The sequence below is a fragment of the Raphanus sativus genome, unplaced genomic scaffold (genome assembly GCF_000801105.2).
Source record: "Raphanus sativus cultivar WK10039 unplaced genomic scaffold, ASM80110v3 Scaffold1998, whole genome shotgun sequence".
Classification (NCBI taxonomy): domain Eukaryota; kingdom Viridiplantae; phylum Streptophyta; class Magnoliopsida; order Brassicales; family Brassicaceae; genus Raphanus; species Raphanus sativus.
Window position 1 is genome coordinate 1,407 of NW_026617307.1, and position 15,216 is coordinate 16,622.

A 15,216-nucleotide genomic window follows, 5' to 3' on the forward strand; every position below is an offset into this window, starting at 1 on the left:
AACCATCCTTATGTTACGTTACTCACATGCAAAATTTGAAGCCTAAGGACTACTTTGGTCTCATTTCCTCTCTATTTCATCTGGTTCAAACTTACTTTTGATCTCGTATAGAGAAGTAGATTTAAAATATGGTTTAATATTACATAAGTGTTTCTGTTCTGTTCTGTTCAATCGGTTTATTTGGGTTTCCGGGCTTATTAATTTTACTACTAAAAACGATACAACAACTTGTTTTTCTACTATCTTTATAGATTATACTCACGATAACATAGTAATACCACCCAGATTACTTAAGCAAACATCATATTTACACAAATTCGTCTTCCATAAGCATAACGAAAAACATAGAGCATAATTTGAAAAAGCAAAATCTAAGTAACAATAAAAGAAATCTCAGTAAATCAAACCAAGCCCCATGGTTTACATAAATTAAATTTTAAACAAAACATCGAACTGGTGTATTGGTGAACCTCACTCTATTCCATGCCATGTTTTATAGCTGCGGAAACACAACAAAATTATACATTATGTATATAGTCTGAAAAAGGTTTAGTGAGAAAAGTAATCTTACGTGAGAGCATGGAGACGTGGGAGGTTTTTAAAACGTGCAATCTCTTCACAGTCGATATAAACATCCTACACCAATAGGGATGGCAATCAAGGACTTGGACCGCGGGCCTGGCCTGTAAAGGCTTGCTGCGGGGCGGGATTGGGCCTCCATTTGATAAACCCGCAAAATTGCGGGCCTCGCGGGACGGGTCTAAAGCGGGACGGGTTCAAAGTGGGATGGGCTCAAAGCGGGACGGGTCGAAAGCGGGATGGGTTAAACCGCGGGATTTTGAAGCTTTCACCTGAGAGAGAGAGAGAGAGAGAGAGAGAGAGAGAGAGAGAGAGAGAGAGAGAGAGAGAGAGAGAGAGAGAGAGAGAGAGAGAGAGAGAGAGAGAGAGAGAGAGAGAGAGAGAGAGAGAGAGAGAGAGAGAGAGAGAGAGAGAGAGAGGGGGATTAGACATTATGGAGCTCCGTTGATGGTGGTTTCAGGGTCGATGATGCTTCCGGTCTCCCAAGCGTCTCTGGTCTGCACCGGTGGAGCTTCTTCAAGCCATTATAAATGATAATAAAAAACATTTGTTTTGTATAAGCTTAATGTATTGATCTTTTAAGAGTATGCTCGATCATGTGTAAGCTCAAACTCAATTATTGTCTATGTTTGTTTGTGCATGTAGAAATAAGCAATGTAATATTCGATGTCCCGCGGGATGGCCCGCGAAGGCCTACATATTTCGCGGTACGGGATTGGGTAGCTAGTTTGAAGACCGCATCCCGCGCGGGACAGACCCGCCGTGTACCGCCAGAAGCCGAACCCGCAGCGGTTCGGGACGGGACGGGACGGGAGAGCCCAATTGCCATCCCTATACACCAATATGCTAAACTATGTAAATATATAGTCCAGCGAATTGATGAAAAAAAAAACAAGGATATTCATATGAAAAGAAATGACTCAACTCTTTTTAGAAAACTCCATTGTTTTATAAAATGATTTTTGATGATAATATCGAGTTAATTTTGCTTGATTAATCAACTTACTCCCAAGGAACATCTCCGACCAGAACTATATCTCCTTCAGTGTCTTCGTAGACCAAAGTGTATTGTCTGTCTACATCAGCCGAATCTTTCTTAGAGAAGAGTTGGTCAACGGCATATGAAAGCTGTTGGTAGTTGTTATAAGCGAAGAGGTTGACTTTTCTTCCAATGGGAACTCCTTCCATATTGATCTTAACGTACAACTCTCTCACGTCATCGTTCACTCCCTTCTTCATCTCCTCTTTTGGCTGCGCCGTTAGGTTTCGCCGGGATGGTCTCACCGGCGGCCATCCCACCACCGGAGCTGCCTCAACCCTGTTGTAACCAAATCGTATTTATAAATAAGTTTTTTATACACTAATATCCGAAAACTATGGAAAATAGATTTTCTTTCTATTTAGCATATCCAGAATGGGGGGAAATTGTTGCTATTTAAGATACAAGGTGCCTCAAATCCATTGATAAACATGTTATTAATGACGAGATTATGAGAATGAATTAAGAGAACCTGTTATTGAAAACAAATGATGTGTCTTTCGTGAGGCTTCTTTGTTTAGATCCATTGACGTTGTTGTTGGATGTGAGTTGGTGGCAGGGAGGAGCCAGCCTAAGCTCTAGTCTCTTCTCATCTTCCATTTCTACGTCTGTGTTGTGTTTGGGTGTTGGGGAGTATTATATGGATTGTTGGTTGGCAAGGAAACTACAACCTCAGTCTTTGCAAAAGTAGCTTTTATTTTCTGATAAAAGAAAAGACATTTTTGTTTTGCATAAATATAGAGATCTTACACGTAATTCAGAATGTCAATATGCATTGCATACGTGTATGAATATGACACGGTAGATAGATCAAGTTTACTGCATAGAGTAAATATCTACTCTAAGATCAAGTTTATTTTACATTCAGCTACAAATTTATCAATCAGATGATTTTTTTTTCTTTTACCATTTTAGCTATCTACTGACCATCTCCAATGTATTTTGCTATTTTCACCTCTAAAATAGAAGAACTCTATAATAGAGGTGAGATATGCTCCAATGTATTTCTCTATAATAGCAATCTCTATTTTATAGAGTAAAAAATAGAGGAATGCTATTTTTTCCTCTATAAATAGAAGAAAAAAATAGAGATCTCTATTGTAGAGGAAGAAATAGAGGTGGGTTGGAATAATTTCACCTCTAAATGCTATTATAGAGGTGAAAATAGCAATGGGTTGGAGATGCTCTAAATAGCTTAGTTATACGAGAAAATTATATTTACTCTGTTTTTTTTTTCTCTTTTCTCTTGTCTTACCGTCAATCTATTTTAGTTTTACCCCATTTCCACTTTTTTATTTACTTTATTTTTCTCTGACTTTTACCAATCACAACCATAATGTATAAATACATACGTTTGACACTTTGTATTTAAAGTTTACACCGATATATATGCATGTAACTATATTTATATATCATGTCATGAGACAAAAGACATGCCATGCATATGGTTGTTACAACATGTGATCATCAAGATCGCCATCATCGTCTCCATAACCCCCATTCTTTAAAGCATTTTGTGTCTGTATGAGAAAAGGAGTTTGGGGGCCGACAAAAAAGAAAGAGGAGAGAGATTCCTAAGCATGCTTAAATCAAATGAGTACCTACCAAATAAAAGAAAAGTAGTAGGTCTTTGTTTCTTCCTCGCTTCTTCTGTTTATCTTTTACTAGTTAATAAAAGATATTTTATTTTATACCTAATTCTATTTTGAAATTTTTATGTTTACTTAGATATCCACTACTATTAACTCTATATTTTTCACAAGAAATCCACTACTAGATTTTTTTTCTTTGCTGCAATTTGGCCTCCATAATGTTTATCCTTTTTCAAATTACATAATTGATTGGTCTAGGAAAATATTATCAACAACAATAAAGCTAAAGATAACCTTGCCTTTTCTCTCCCGCTTGGGTTTCATAGTTTTGATGTTGTTCCGGTAGAACTTGGTAGTTTGATTCGCGAAGATGTTGATGGTTCTTTACGGCCACGACAAATTCGTTTGTAGTTTGATGTTTGCAGTTTAATAAAAATGGGAGTTTTCTCCCATCTTCCTACCAAAAAAAAAAAAAAAAAAAAGCTAAAGATAACGATAGAAATATATCTAGACTGTTCAAGGACGGTTCAAGGATCTTTCACCTTGCATAATCAAATAAGCTGTAAATAAATGGGTGAAAAAAATTCAAGTGTCATCTCTGATAGAGTAATATCGTAGCTTCATGGCGAAATAACCGCCAATAAGCTTGTGGCTCAACCGCTCAACCTAAGATTTCATGGCGAAGATTCAATTAGCCACAGACGATCATATATTATGACCATTACAAACTCATGGTTAACACTTATTTTGCGGCAGTTTTTGCACATTGGTCACCATTTACGAGTACTCATTTAGTTACAATAATTAGCTCGGTTGATTGATAAAATCATTATTTGACTAATGAAATCATTACTTCAAAGACTAATCACCACAGTAATGATCATAGTATTTTGTATTAATTCTATTGTTGTTAAATAACTCAAAATCAAACTTTGACATGTGTGTGTCCGTTGTAGACGACCCAATGAGTAGGCTATTGTATTGCCAATTAGATAAACCAGTTTTGCCTATCTCCAGTCCTGAATTATGTGATATTTCCTAAACATAATTAAGAAGTATATGTATGAAGCAATATATTTTGATAAGTTTATGCAGGAATCATGTATACTGGTGTATATATACCCGAATTGGTAATTATTATTATTTTCCATAAAGTTCACAAATCTTTGGGTTTTTCAGCAAGAAAAAAAAACAGCCAGAGTTTATAAACATCTTAAACTGAATCAATTTTCAACATTTTATCAATAGTGCACAAAAAAAAATCTACTAATAAGTCCATATATCATCATTGAACACCAAGGAGAGAAAATAGAAGGAAAGACAGAAATAATGATGAACATCTTGATACCAAAGGTCGATACACATTTAGTCATGCCCATCATTTTTTAAGAACATTATCAGACAAAAAGGCTAAAGAACAATTATACACTTTAGATGTTCAATGAATGTATAGACCATTTGAACTAAAAGAAATCAAAGCCATCATCATTATCAGAATAACTAGGCTACTAATGGATTATGGAGGGCCACCACTTGCAATTTTACTTTATGTATTTCCAATATTTGATTTATTTATCTTGACATTTTGAGTTTTGAGTATGATGGATGGGATCATTGACTTTGCAATGATTATAAATTCAGGCCCAAAATCACTTCAAATGTTCTCTCTTATAACACTCTTGTTCGCTTTGTTCTTTTTTCTCTTTGATATATTTTTGGAATAATTGCATTATGTGACAGTAAAAACTGTGCTGTTTACCAAGATATCAAAGATAGAACTGTCATACTAAAACTATACTAGATCTTGACCCGTGCGATCGCACGGGTATTAATTTTCAGTTTTTATTCATTTATACTAAATAGTATATTTGTAATATTTGATCGTTTTACATTGACTAAATTAGGGGTGGATATTTGCATATCCACTCGAATTCGGTTAAAATCTATTCGGGTTTGAGATTTTGAATTTAAAGATTCTAGCTCTATTCAGGTATTTATAAATTTGGTTCCGGTTTTATTAGGATCTTTGCGGATATGATAACCCGTTTAAATTATTTTTAATTTTTTTTAAATTTATATATCTTTAAACTATTTGAGTAATGTAAGCCAAAGTACCTAAATTAAAAATTTAAAATAGGTTTAACTTGAATATTTGGATGAAGAATAAATATATATTTTAAGTATTTTGGTATTTTGATTATTGTTTATCTACTTTAGATGTTTACTTTCGACTATTTTTTATATTTCAAATATTTTAAACAACTTAAAATAACTTATATCTTGGATATTAACTCGAAAAATAGCTAACATATTGAAGTAAATAAATATGATTTAAATACATTCGAATATCTGAAATATTTTGTTCAGATAAGGTTTGGTTATGGTTTTCTAGATACCAAAATGGTAAATCCGTTTGGATAGTATCTAGTTTCGGTTCAAATTTGATAATATTCTGTTCGTTCAGATTTGTTAAACGAAGAGTTGATATTATAATTTCCATGAATTATTTGTCTAACAAAAATGTATTTTCTTTTAATTTGATATTGATTTAATTGAAAATTTAATGAAATATATTTAATTCAAATTTAATTTTAGAAAACACATTAATGTAAGTGGAAAATACAAAACATTAAAATAGGAAGTATTATTTAATAATGTATTTAATTCAAATTTAATTTTGGAAAACGCATTAATCAAAGTGGAAAAGACAACATTAAAATAGGAAGTATTATTTAATGTCAGTGGCATAAAAGTGTAAATAACACTGAAAACTAAGGGGCATTCTATATGTGTACTTCTCTTTTAATAATATAGATGAAAGAAAAATGTTTTAAATTAAGTCTATTAACGTTTTCCAAAAATGATATTATCAATCTAGAAAAGGTACTTACCATTTTTAGAATCCTTTGTAAGTATCTTAACAGTAATGTGGAAGCACCTTAGTCTAATGGTTAAGGTATAAAGGCTTCTACATCCAGGTCTGGGGTTCGACTCCCAGACTATGCAATTTATTGCAGATTTTCTCAAATCCAGGTTTCAAGTCCCTGAGAGAGCGCGATTTATTAGGCAACTATACAGATTATGGAAGGAATGATTACAGGAAACTATGTGATTATAGAAGGAATGATTACAAAAGATTTTCAACATGGTGCAAGTAAATCTGGTCAGGCGTGGATCTTCATAGGACGGCTCAGATGATGCAGTTAGGCGTAGATCTTAATAAGACAGGTAATATTATCGGTTGTCGAATCGTCTATGTAATGTTCCTAATAATTGTAATATCATAATAAATCAGCGTTAAAAAAAGTATCTTAACAGTAATTTTTTTTGACAAAGTAAATTATTTTTTTTGGAAGAATAAAACATCAAATGGTATTTTAGATAAAATTTCATTATAAAATTAATTTATATCAATAAATTAGATAAATATAATAATATGGAAAATAATATCCATTAACACATGACACCATTATCTATTATAGTTTACCATGTTAATTCCGTCCTTTTGTGTTTGCGTACTAATCGCCAAGCTCCACCTTAGCTATAGACGGTAGACGTGTCCAAGTGCAAGATTAATATCCAACAAAATACTTGAACATAACATAAATTGAGTTAAAGTTGAAATTAAAAGAAAAAGGTGAAAAGAGAAGACAAGTTGACATATATAGAAGCAGCAAATCCACAGAAACAAAAAGCAAAAGAGAAAAGCTGAGGACACACTGGTGCAGAAGAATGGTTAACAGAAGTTCTGTAGACAGCGACGTACATTCAGCTCTCTGCCATCTTGACCAGGTACTTAGGACGGCAGGTTCCATGACAGTCCTGCAACAACTAAAAACAACATGAAAACAGATTTTCTGACATCAAAATATATATATTGAGAACTATGAAACCTTAAATAGAAAACTATGAAACCTAACCAATTCTTAAGTTTTGGCTCCCAAAGTGGCTACAATGTTAGGAGAGATCTTTCTGATGTTTCTGAAAGGCGGATAGAGCAGTCCCTTAGTGAAATTCTCATAAAACAAAGAAGATCCAGCAAATGATCTAAATAGTAAACCAAGTTGTCTTGACCTAGTGGTAAAGAGACTCCGGCTGGAGCTTCTGCCCTGGGTTCGATTCCGCTTGGTCATCGGAACTAGCATTAAATCGCAAAAATACGTGGGTTGTCGTCGACCTCAGAGGAATTAGTCTTGGGTCTAGAAAACCTTTGGATCACCCCCTGGTTAATCAAAAAAAAAAGTCTAAATAGTAAAGGTGAAATTTGATCTAAAATCAATTGTAACAGATCATCTTATAGATTCTTTTATGGTGGAATGACTGAAAAGTTAGGTATCTGACAATGCATCAGTTTCTTGAAACAGTTTAAAGAAATCTAATGTACTTACACGCTGCTAGAAGCATGTCATTACGGACACGACTGGCACCAGACACATGATCAAACCAAGACGTGAGGCCGGGAAAATGTAAGAGTGTGATTACTAAACTTTAAGAATAAATAAAATGGTGAAAATGAGAAGAATTTTTTTTTTAAAAAAAAAGTGAAAAGAAGAAAAGGGAAGAAAATTTTGTAAAATCTAGAGTAAAATTTAGTGTGTATTTTTTCTGTTTGTATACAATTACTCGATTGGTAATTTTTTGAACCAAGAGTAAATATATATATGTGGAGTAAAAATTTACTCTACAGATACCATAAAATCACACCTTAAGAGTTATTTAAGAGTTCTAAAATGTTTAAATGTTAAGATATTTTAGAACATGAGTGTTATTTTTTTAAAGGTGGATTGATTTTTTTTTCCAAAGGTAGACAATTATGCAAAGATTTGAAAACAACCCATATTTTAAGGGGTTTAAAATGTTTAAATTTTAAGATATTTTAGAATATGAGTGTTATTTCTTTAAAAGGTGGATTGATTTTTAGGTAGACTTATGCAAAGATTTGAAAACAACCCATATTTGGCAAAACTCTTCAAAGGTTTTACGGAATTTGAACTAAGTTAACCCAATTAACATGTCTAATTGATCGAAATCAACTTATTTAGATTGTTACTATATGTACAGAAAAGTTAAAAATTAAAAAAAAAATAACGAGAGGATTATCATCCTGCATGAGGATAGTCATGGAAACACCAGTTGAGCTGCAAAGAAAATAGAGTATTTGCACTCCATGCACACAAAATCCACCATATTTGCACTCCATACACAATATCCCCTCAATTTTCCTCCCCTCATCTTTACCATTTTCTCCCCATTCTATGGTATCCCACTTATTTTAGGATATTGAGCAAATTAACTCAAGAAAATATTCAGCTGGAGTTGCTGAAAATAGGTTGGAAAGAAGGGTTTTCTTTCTTTAACTATCACGTCGTCTGCCGTCAAAAAAAAAAAAAAGTATCACATCGTTTTTTTTTTGGACAAATAACTTAAATAAGTATCACGTCGTTTAAATGCCAATGAATAGGTGTGCGCAACTTGGTTATCTTTTACTCCCTCTGTTTTTTAAAGATATATATTCTAGACTTTTCACATATATTAATAAATCACATTAAAAATGCATTGATTTTTGTGAATAACAATTTTCCATAATCTTTAACCAATAAAAATCCAATAAACACAATTAATTTTTTTGAAGTTAACAGATTTTCACTAAATAATACATTGAAAAAGTAAAAAATGTATATTTTCAAAACAATTTTTTCCTAAAACATAGATCTTTAAAAAACAGAGGGAGTATTCAATTAGACATAGGTATTTAATGTTTTTAGCCCTTTTCTCAGTTTCTGGTTGCATGCATATACTTTGAGTTTTGACCTATAATATATACACTTATATTCATCTTATAGTGATATATTTTATTAATTGTTAAATAAAATATACAATATTTTAGTGCTGTATACATTTGTAGTATTTATAATATAAAGAAATTTAAATTTGATTTGATTTGATTTAGCAAGTCTGAACAAACTACCATTTTTCTTCTAATGCTTACATTCATTATATCTTCTAATTCCCAGTATTTTGAAGGAAAAGAAACTATTGTCATTTTAAGTTTTTGTCACAAAAATCTTCTAGAAAAATGACCAAAATATATTTTATTAAAGAGACAAAAGATTCTTATATCCTAACAATAACAAAAAATAAAAACCAATAAAAAATTAAATTTATTGTTTTATAGTTTTTATTTATATATTTTCAAATTTGAACTTTTGTATAAAAAATAATTCTTGGAGTTTTTATTTTGTTTTTTCAAATTTTCTTTTCAAAATTTGAAATAGTTTTTAAAACTATTTAAAAAATATTTTAAAACTTTTATTTCAGAACTTTTAATATTTATTTTTTATTTTTAAAATTTTAAACCACCCCAAAAATCCAATCATTAACTTTTAACCTTATGATCTAGATTAGTTAATTAAATGAATATATTTGGTCATTCAGATCTTTATATGCAATATTTGTGACAATTTTTTTTAAGGCTATGTAGGGGTATTTTTCGTATTATCACATTCAAACAATTGAGTACCTTCTAGTTGGAGCCTTGCTTTAGACGATAAAACAAAAAAGGTTACCAGTCTCTTATCAATACTAATGAACTTCATCTTTCCTGACAAAAAGGGTAACTTTTTATTGGCTTTACCGTGTTGTACAAGATATACATGTGAGGTTGGTCCATTTTTAGCTCATTAAATAAAAGCTAAATTGTTCATGCTTTTATTGGCAGACGAACACAGAAAATTAGACAGGGAATCAAAACCCTCTAGACCATTCTTTTAACACTATAAAAACGCATCATCATTACGAGTAAGAACATAAATACATAGATCCAAGTGACTTTTATACACAACAAAACAAAGGAAAACAAAACATCAAAATATTAATCCTTCTCATGGCCCCCCTTAAACGCACTTGCTCCGATATATCACACCAAATATCCATAGACAACACTCTAACCAAAGAACCAACTCCCACCGCAACTGCAACCACTACAAATTTGTTGTCGTTATCGGCGATATCCGAAGTGGAAGATGCAAAGTGTGAGTGTTGTGGCATGTCTGAAGAGTGCACGCCGGAGTACATAGACCGTATGCGTTCAAAATTCTCAGGGAAGCTGATTTGCGGGTTGTGCGCAGAAGCAGTGGAGCAAGAGATGGAGAAGATGAACAATAGTGAATTGGTGATGGAGAAACGGCGAGAGGAGGCAGTACATGCACACATGAGCGCATGTTCCCGGTTTAATAGACTAGGCCGGAGTTATCCGGCGTTGTACCAAGCAGAAGCGGTTAATGAGATTCTGAAGAAGAGGTCTAACAAGATGGTCAGAGCTACCAAGTCTGAAAAAGGTGGTCTCACTAGGAGCTCTAGCTGCATGCCTGCTTTGGCTAAGGAGCTAAAAGATCGTACATTTGTTAATAAGTAGAATATATATGTGTGCTTACGTTTTCTTTTTTTTGTGAAACGCTTACGTTTTCTTTTATGGGCCTGACTGGTGTAACCGCAGCGGTTGCGGTTGCGGTTGCGGGAGTTTGCGGGTGCTGGTGGTTGCGGTTTTAAGCGTTTTCTAGAGATTTGTACGACTGGTACAGCTGTTAGAAATTGTTGCGTTTGCGGGACTCTTATGACTGGTAAACTACCAAACGCAACATCTGTTAAATAATAATTTAACAATATTTATATTTTATGTAATTATAAAAATATTAAAAATCATAATAATATGATAAATATAAAATTTATATTTATAAAATCATATTATTCAATTTTAAAAATTTATAGAAAATATTTTAGTTTTGAATTTTTATAATATAAATTGAAATATAATATGAATACATTTTACAATTTCTATTATTTCAATTGAAAATTTTTATTGGATATTTTTAGTATTATTTTTATTTATTCTGTTTTTAAAGAAAAAAAATTTACCCTCTCGCAACCGCCCGCAACCGCAAACGCTAGCAGGAACCAGCTTTTGATTTTAAGAGGTTCGGAGCGGTTTGAAGCGATTTATAGCGTTTTATTGTGATTGTTTCGAAACGCCAACAACCGCTATAAACCGCAAAAGCTGCGTTTGCGGGTGGTAGCGGGAAAACCAGTCAGCACCTATGTTTGTTTCTTTACAAAACCGTTTATTAAGATATAAAGTTACATGTAGAGAGGGAAAAAGGTATTAAGTTAGTTATATTTAGTGAAAGAAAACTATGGAAATTTTGGGTAGTGTATTTTTCTCCTGTAATATCTATAATGAAAAGTTCATTTCTCACTCATATATTTGTGGATAACTCGTGAATATAACTTTAGGTTTGTAAAGTTTGGGCAAATAATTTTAAGAAAAAATAATAAAGGCCCTAAGGGTTTTTCCTCACCTAAGCACGGCTCTGGTTGAGCACTTAGCGACACCATATGACTCGAGTCGAGGATCCGTCAACTCTATAATTTTGGGCTTTGCTTACTTTCAAAGAAGCATGAGCCTTGAGGCCCGATGAGGGGGGTTCGTTGTAGACTTTTCTTTTCGGCTTAAAGTTCGTTGTAGACTTGTAGGCCCATACAATTGTATAACTTGTAAATTGTAATGCACCACGTATCTTTCGCTTTTAACACGTGAGGGGCACTCTAGGCACTAATTTTGCCACGCACTTACTAGGTATAGGAAGATAAGATTATTTAGTTATAACAACTGAATGATTTTAATATACAAAATCGAGAGTTTGGCAATGATGTAGTAAAAAAAATAGTGAAGAACTATAAAAGAAACATAAACCTTATCCGATCCGTTGTCTCGAACTACGCTCGTGTAGGAGTTGGCGTAAAGCTAAAAGCTGGGTTCCACGGAACTAGGGAGTTGGTGTAATTACACGTTTCTGTAGTAAGCAGACACTCATGTGAAGAAGCTACGGAAACTTGAGTGATTCGCCTCTCTCAAAACACTAACGCTATGATTGCAAGCATTTGTAAAGGTGGTTTGTGACTTTGGAGGTGGTTAATTAGACTTAAACACGTTTGTTCATTACATAAATAAGCAAAATTTATCCCTAACGTTTAATTCAAAAAAAAAAAAAAATTTATCCCTGACTACTATAATGATATCGACATATAATTTACTCTTACGTGGAGAGAGACACCTTAGGATAACCTAATTTGAGTGCAGAGACTGTTTATATCCGAGTCTCTGACTACGAGAGTGTATTGCTGCATGCAACGCAGCTGCGTACAAAGCATCTGCGCAAAAACCATTATACAACCTTTTTCACAGTCCACTGGTGCCCATTGACTCGTTGTACATATGCTTTTTTGTCTCCAAGTACTTATATTTCTTTCTTCATGTATGGGGACTGTTTTTTTTTTTTGAACTTAGCTTGTATGGGGACTGTTTTAGATGTAATATATTTTTGTGAAATTAATTAGCTATAAATACCTCGTCAAACCTTCCGATTTACATGTATCTTTTGTCCCCTTCAAACGCAATAAAAATGAAATAATTAATATGACAATTTATTCGTAAAGTTTTTCTTCCCATAGAAACCCATTTCTCTATCTTAACCCCTTTTAAAACTCACGTTTCCCATCACTCCACTTTCTCCTCTCCTCTCTCCCTCTAAAAGAGCTCCGGCTAGACCTTCACCGTAACAACCCCACCGGCAAAAAAACCTTTGAGTTTCATGGAAGAAGAACCTCATGAATTCTTACACACTGACCATTTCGCCGTGGATGATCTATTGGTCGATTTCTCTAACGATGATGACGAGGAAAACGATGTCATTGCTGATTCCGACGGGGCTAACACAACCACCGCCGTAGCCGACAGCTCTAGCTCCTCCTCCTTCTCAACCGCGGGTCTTCACAGTTTCCACGGTGACGTTCAAGACGGCACCAGCTTCTCCGGCGGCCTTTGCGTACCGGTATGATAATTAAAATCAGTCTCATATGTACGTTTGAACAATTAGGGAATTAAAAAGGAAAGAATAATTAGGGAATTAATCTCTTTTCTAAAAAATAATAATTAGGGAATTAAAAATATGTTTGCTTTTTTGCGTGATTATGTAAGTTTAGGAAATAAAATATATGATTGTAATTGCGATTAGTTAAATTTAAAAGGAATAAAAAGAAAATTTGATTGGTTAGTCGATTTTTAATTATTTTGAAAATATGTTTTTGAGTATTTCGTTGAAACACAGAGTGATGAGTTAGCTGAACTGGAGTGGTTGTCGAACTTCGTGGAGGACTCGTTCTCGACCGAACATGTTCAAAAGCTCAACCTAATATCCGGTAACAGGACCCGACCCGACTCAAAATCCGACAGCAGTCCGGTTTTCACCACTGACGTCTCTGTGCCGGCCAAAGCCAGGAGCAAACGCTCACGCGCCGCAGCATGCCACTGGGCCTCACGTGCGCTTCCCGAGGAAGCCTTTTACGACAACCCGTTCACAGGACAAACCACTATCTCCAGCCTCTACCTGTCTCCGCCGTCCTCGCCGACGCCGACGGCTCAACTCTGGAAAAAGCTAGCCGTGGACGCGTCCTGTCGGAAGAAAGACTCCTCGCCGGAGTCCGGCGGAGTTGAGCGACGGTGTGTCCACTGTGCCACCGACAGGACGCCCCAGTGGCGGACGGGTCCAATGGGTCCGAAGACCCTGTGCAACGCCTGCGGCGTGAGGTACAAATCGGGACGTCTGGTGCAGGAGTACCGGCCGGTGGCGAGTCCGACGTTCGTGCTGACAAAACATTCCAATTCTCATCAGAGAGTTATGGAGCTCCGGCGTCAGAACATGACCAAGTCCCGCCATGAGTTCATACATCACCGTTACGGTAAGGACACTGCCATGATTCTCGACGTCTCATCGGACGGTGATGATTACTTGATCCAGTGATCCACCATAACGGTGTCTGAATGATTCAATCAAATTTTGCTTTGTCTTAATTAAGTTTTGGAAATTGTTAGAATATTTTGTTGCTTTCTTTATGACATGAATTGAATTTTATAGTTAAACATACTTATACTGTCATTAATTTAGTTTATTTCGATCTCTATACCATGGATTAATCATCAATTAGGTAGTAACCTGGGCAGAGTGAAAAAGTTTATTAAATAATTTATTAATATAATTTTTTACCTAAATTTTCTTAATTCATAAACAATCACAATTATTTATTGCATTCGTGTACAGAAACCTCAAACATAGCTAAGTTCGATAATACAGTATATGAAACTTTCAATTTCTAAAAACATTCTCATTCGAGTATTTTAGTTGATGTAAACCTTAATGATTTTGTAATTCTTTTCTTTCAAAATGATATTTTTCAGTAGTTGTATAGAAAGAATTTTGGTTCAATAATACAATGGTTAAAAATGTAGGAATTAAAAATAAGTTGATTGAAAAAAATAGTGCAAAAACATTAAATTATCTGCGGTTAAATGAAAATGTTTCTATTTTAATATATAGAGGATGTTTAGATCTACAACATGTAAAATTATCTTTTCACATGCTCATACTTTTACCATTACAAAAAGATAATAAGGCGATAATCTGTATTTTGAGAGAAGATTAATCTATATCATATATATACATGATAGAGGTGAAAATCATAATGTTGAGATATTGGTGGGAGAGTGCCTGTGTTAGCGATATGTCGCCTCGATGATCAATGTCCCTATACTATTTTGTTGCATATTTATTTCAAAGTTTCTAGTTTGCAAATACTGTGATCTATACTATTAAAAGAGAATCATTCTAAAAAAATCTACTTAAACAAAGTTATTAGACCCTTTCATTTTTTAGTCCAACCTATTACATATAACAAAATCTTATAACTAACCTATTTTATAGCAACTTAATAAGATTTTCCTTTCATTTAAATAAAATCTATTACTGTTATTGACTTTAAATGTTACTATAATCTAAACCGTTGACTTCTAGCATTTTAAATATGTGCGTAAGAAAGATTTGTATAAACCACTGTTTCTATTACTAATGTTTATATAATTTTTTTGTATCGAATAATGGTGTCGAATTAATTTTA

At 33.7% G+C, this 15,216-nt stretch overlaps 3 protein-coding genes across 6 annotated transcripts; 2 read left to right on the forward strand and 1 right to left on the reverse strand.

Moving 5' to 3' along the window:
- Window positions 1-264: 264 nt before the first annotated feature.
- LOC108825740 (auxin-responsive protein IAA28) lies at window positions 265-2,301 on the reverse strand. Of its 4 annotated transcripts, none has more exons than XR_008941544.1 (4): window positions 2,091-2,301; window positions 1,586-1,897; window positions 572-1,410; window positions 265-499 (listed from the first exon to the last, which is right to left on the reverse strand). XR_008941544.1 is itself a non-coding variant. In XM_018599092.2 (4 exons), exons 1-4 carry the CDS (start codon window positions 2,216-2,218, stop codon window positions 477-479), a joined length of 528 nt encoding a protein of 175 aa, XP_018454594.1. In that variant the 5' UTR covers window positions 2,219-2,298; the 3' UTR covers window positions 265-476. The 4 variants fall into 4 exon arrangements, 3 of the variants coding, with proteins under 3 accessions (XP_018454594.1, XP_056855663.1, XP_018454593.1); XM_018599092.2 differs by having other exon boundaries at window positions 572-636; window positions 2,091-2,298; XM_056999683.1 differs by lacking the exon at window positions 572-1,410 and having other exon boundaries at window positions 2,091-2,298.
- A 7,699-nt stretch (window positions 2,302-10,000) lies between these two features.
- Window positions 10,001-11,465, forward strand: LOC130505075 (uncharacterized). Its single transcript, XM_056999682.1, has one exon. The coding sequence runs from the start codon at window positions 10,094-10,096 to the stop codon at window positions 10,622-10,624; it is 531 nt and encodes a 176-aa protein (XP_056855662.1). The 5' UTR covers window positions 10,001-10,093; the 3' UTR covers window positions 10,625-11,465.
- On the forward strand, window positions 10,534-14,224 carry LOC130505074 (GATA transcription factor 12-like). The gene is made up of 4 exons (XM_056999681.1): window positions 10,534-10,547; window positions 10,706-10,829; window positions 11,500-13,097; window positions 13,374-14,224. Exons 3-4 carry the CDS (start codon window positions 12,858-12,860, stop codon window positions 14,064-14,066), a joined length of 933 nt encoding a protein of 310 aa, XP_056855661.1. The 5' UTR covers window positions 10,534-10,547; window positions 10,706-10,829; window positions 11,500-12,857; the 3' UTR covers window positions 14,067-14,224.
- Window positions 14,225-15,216: the final 992 nt, after the last annotated feature.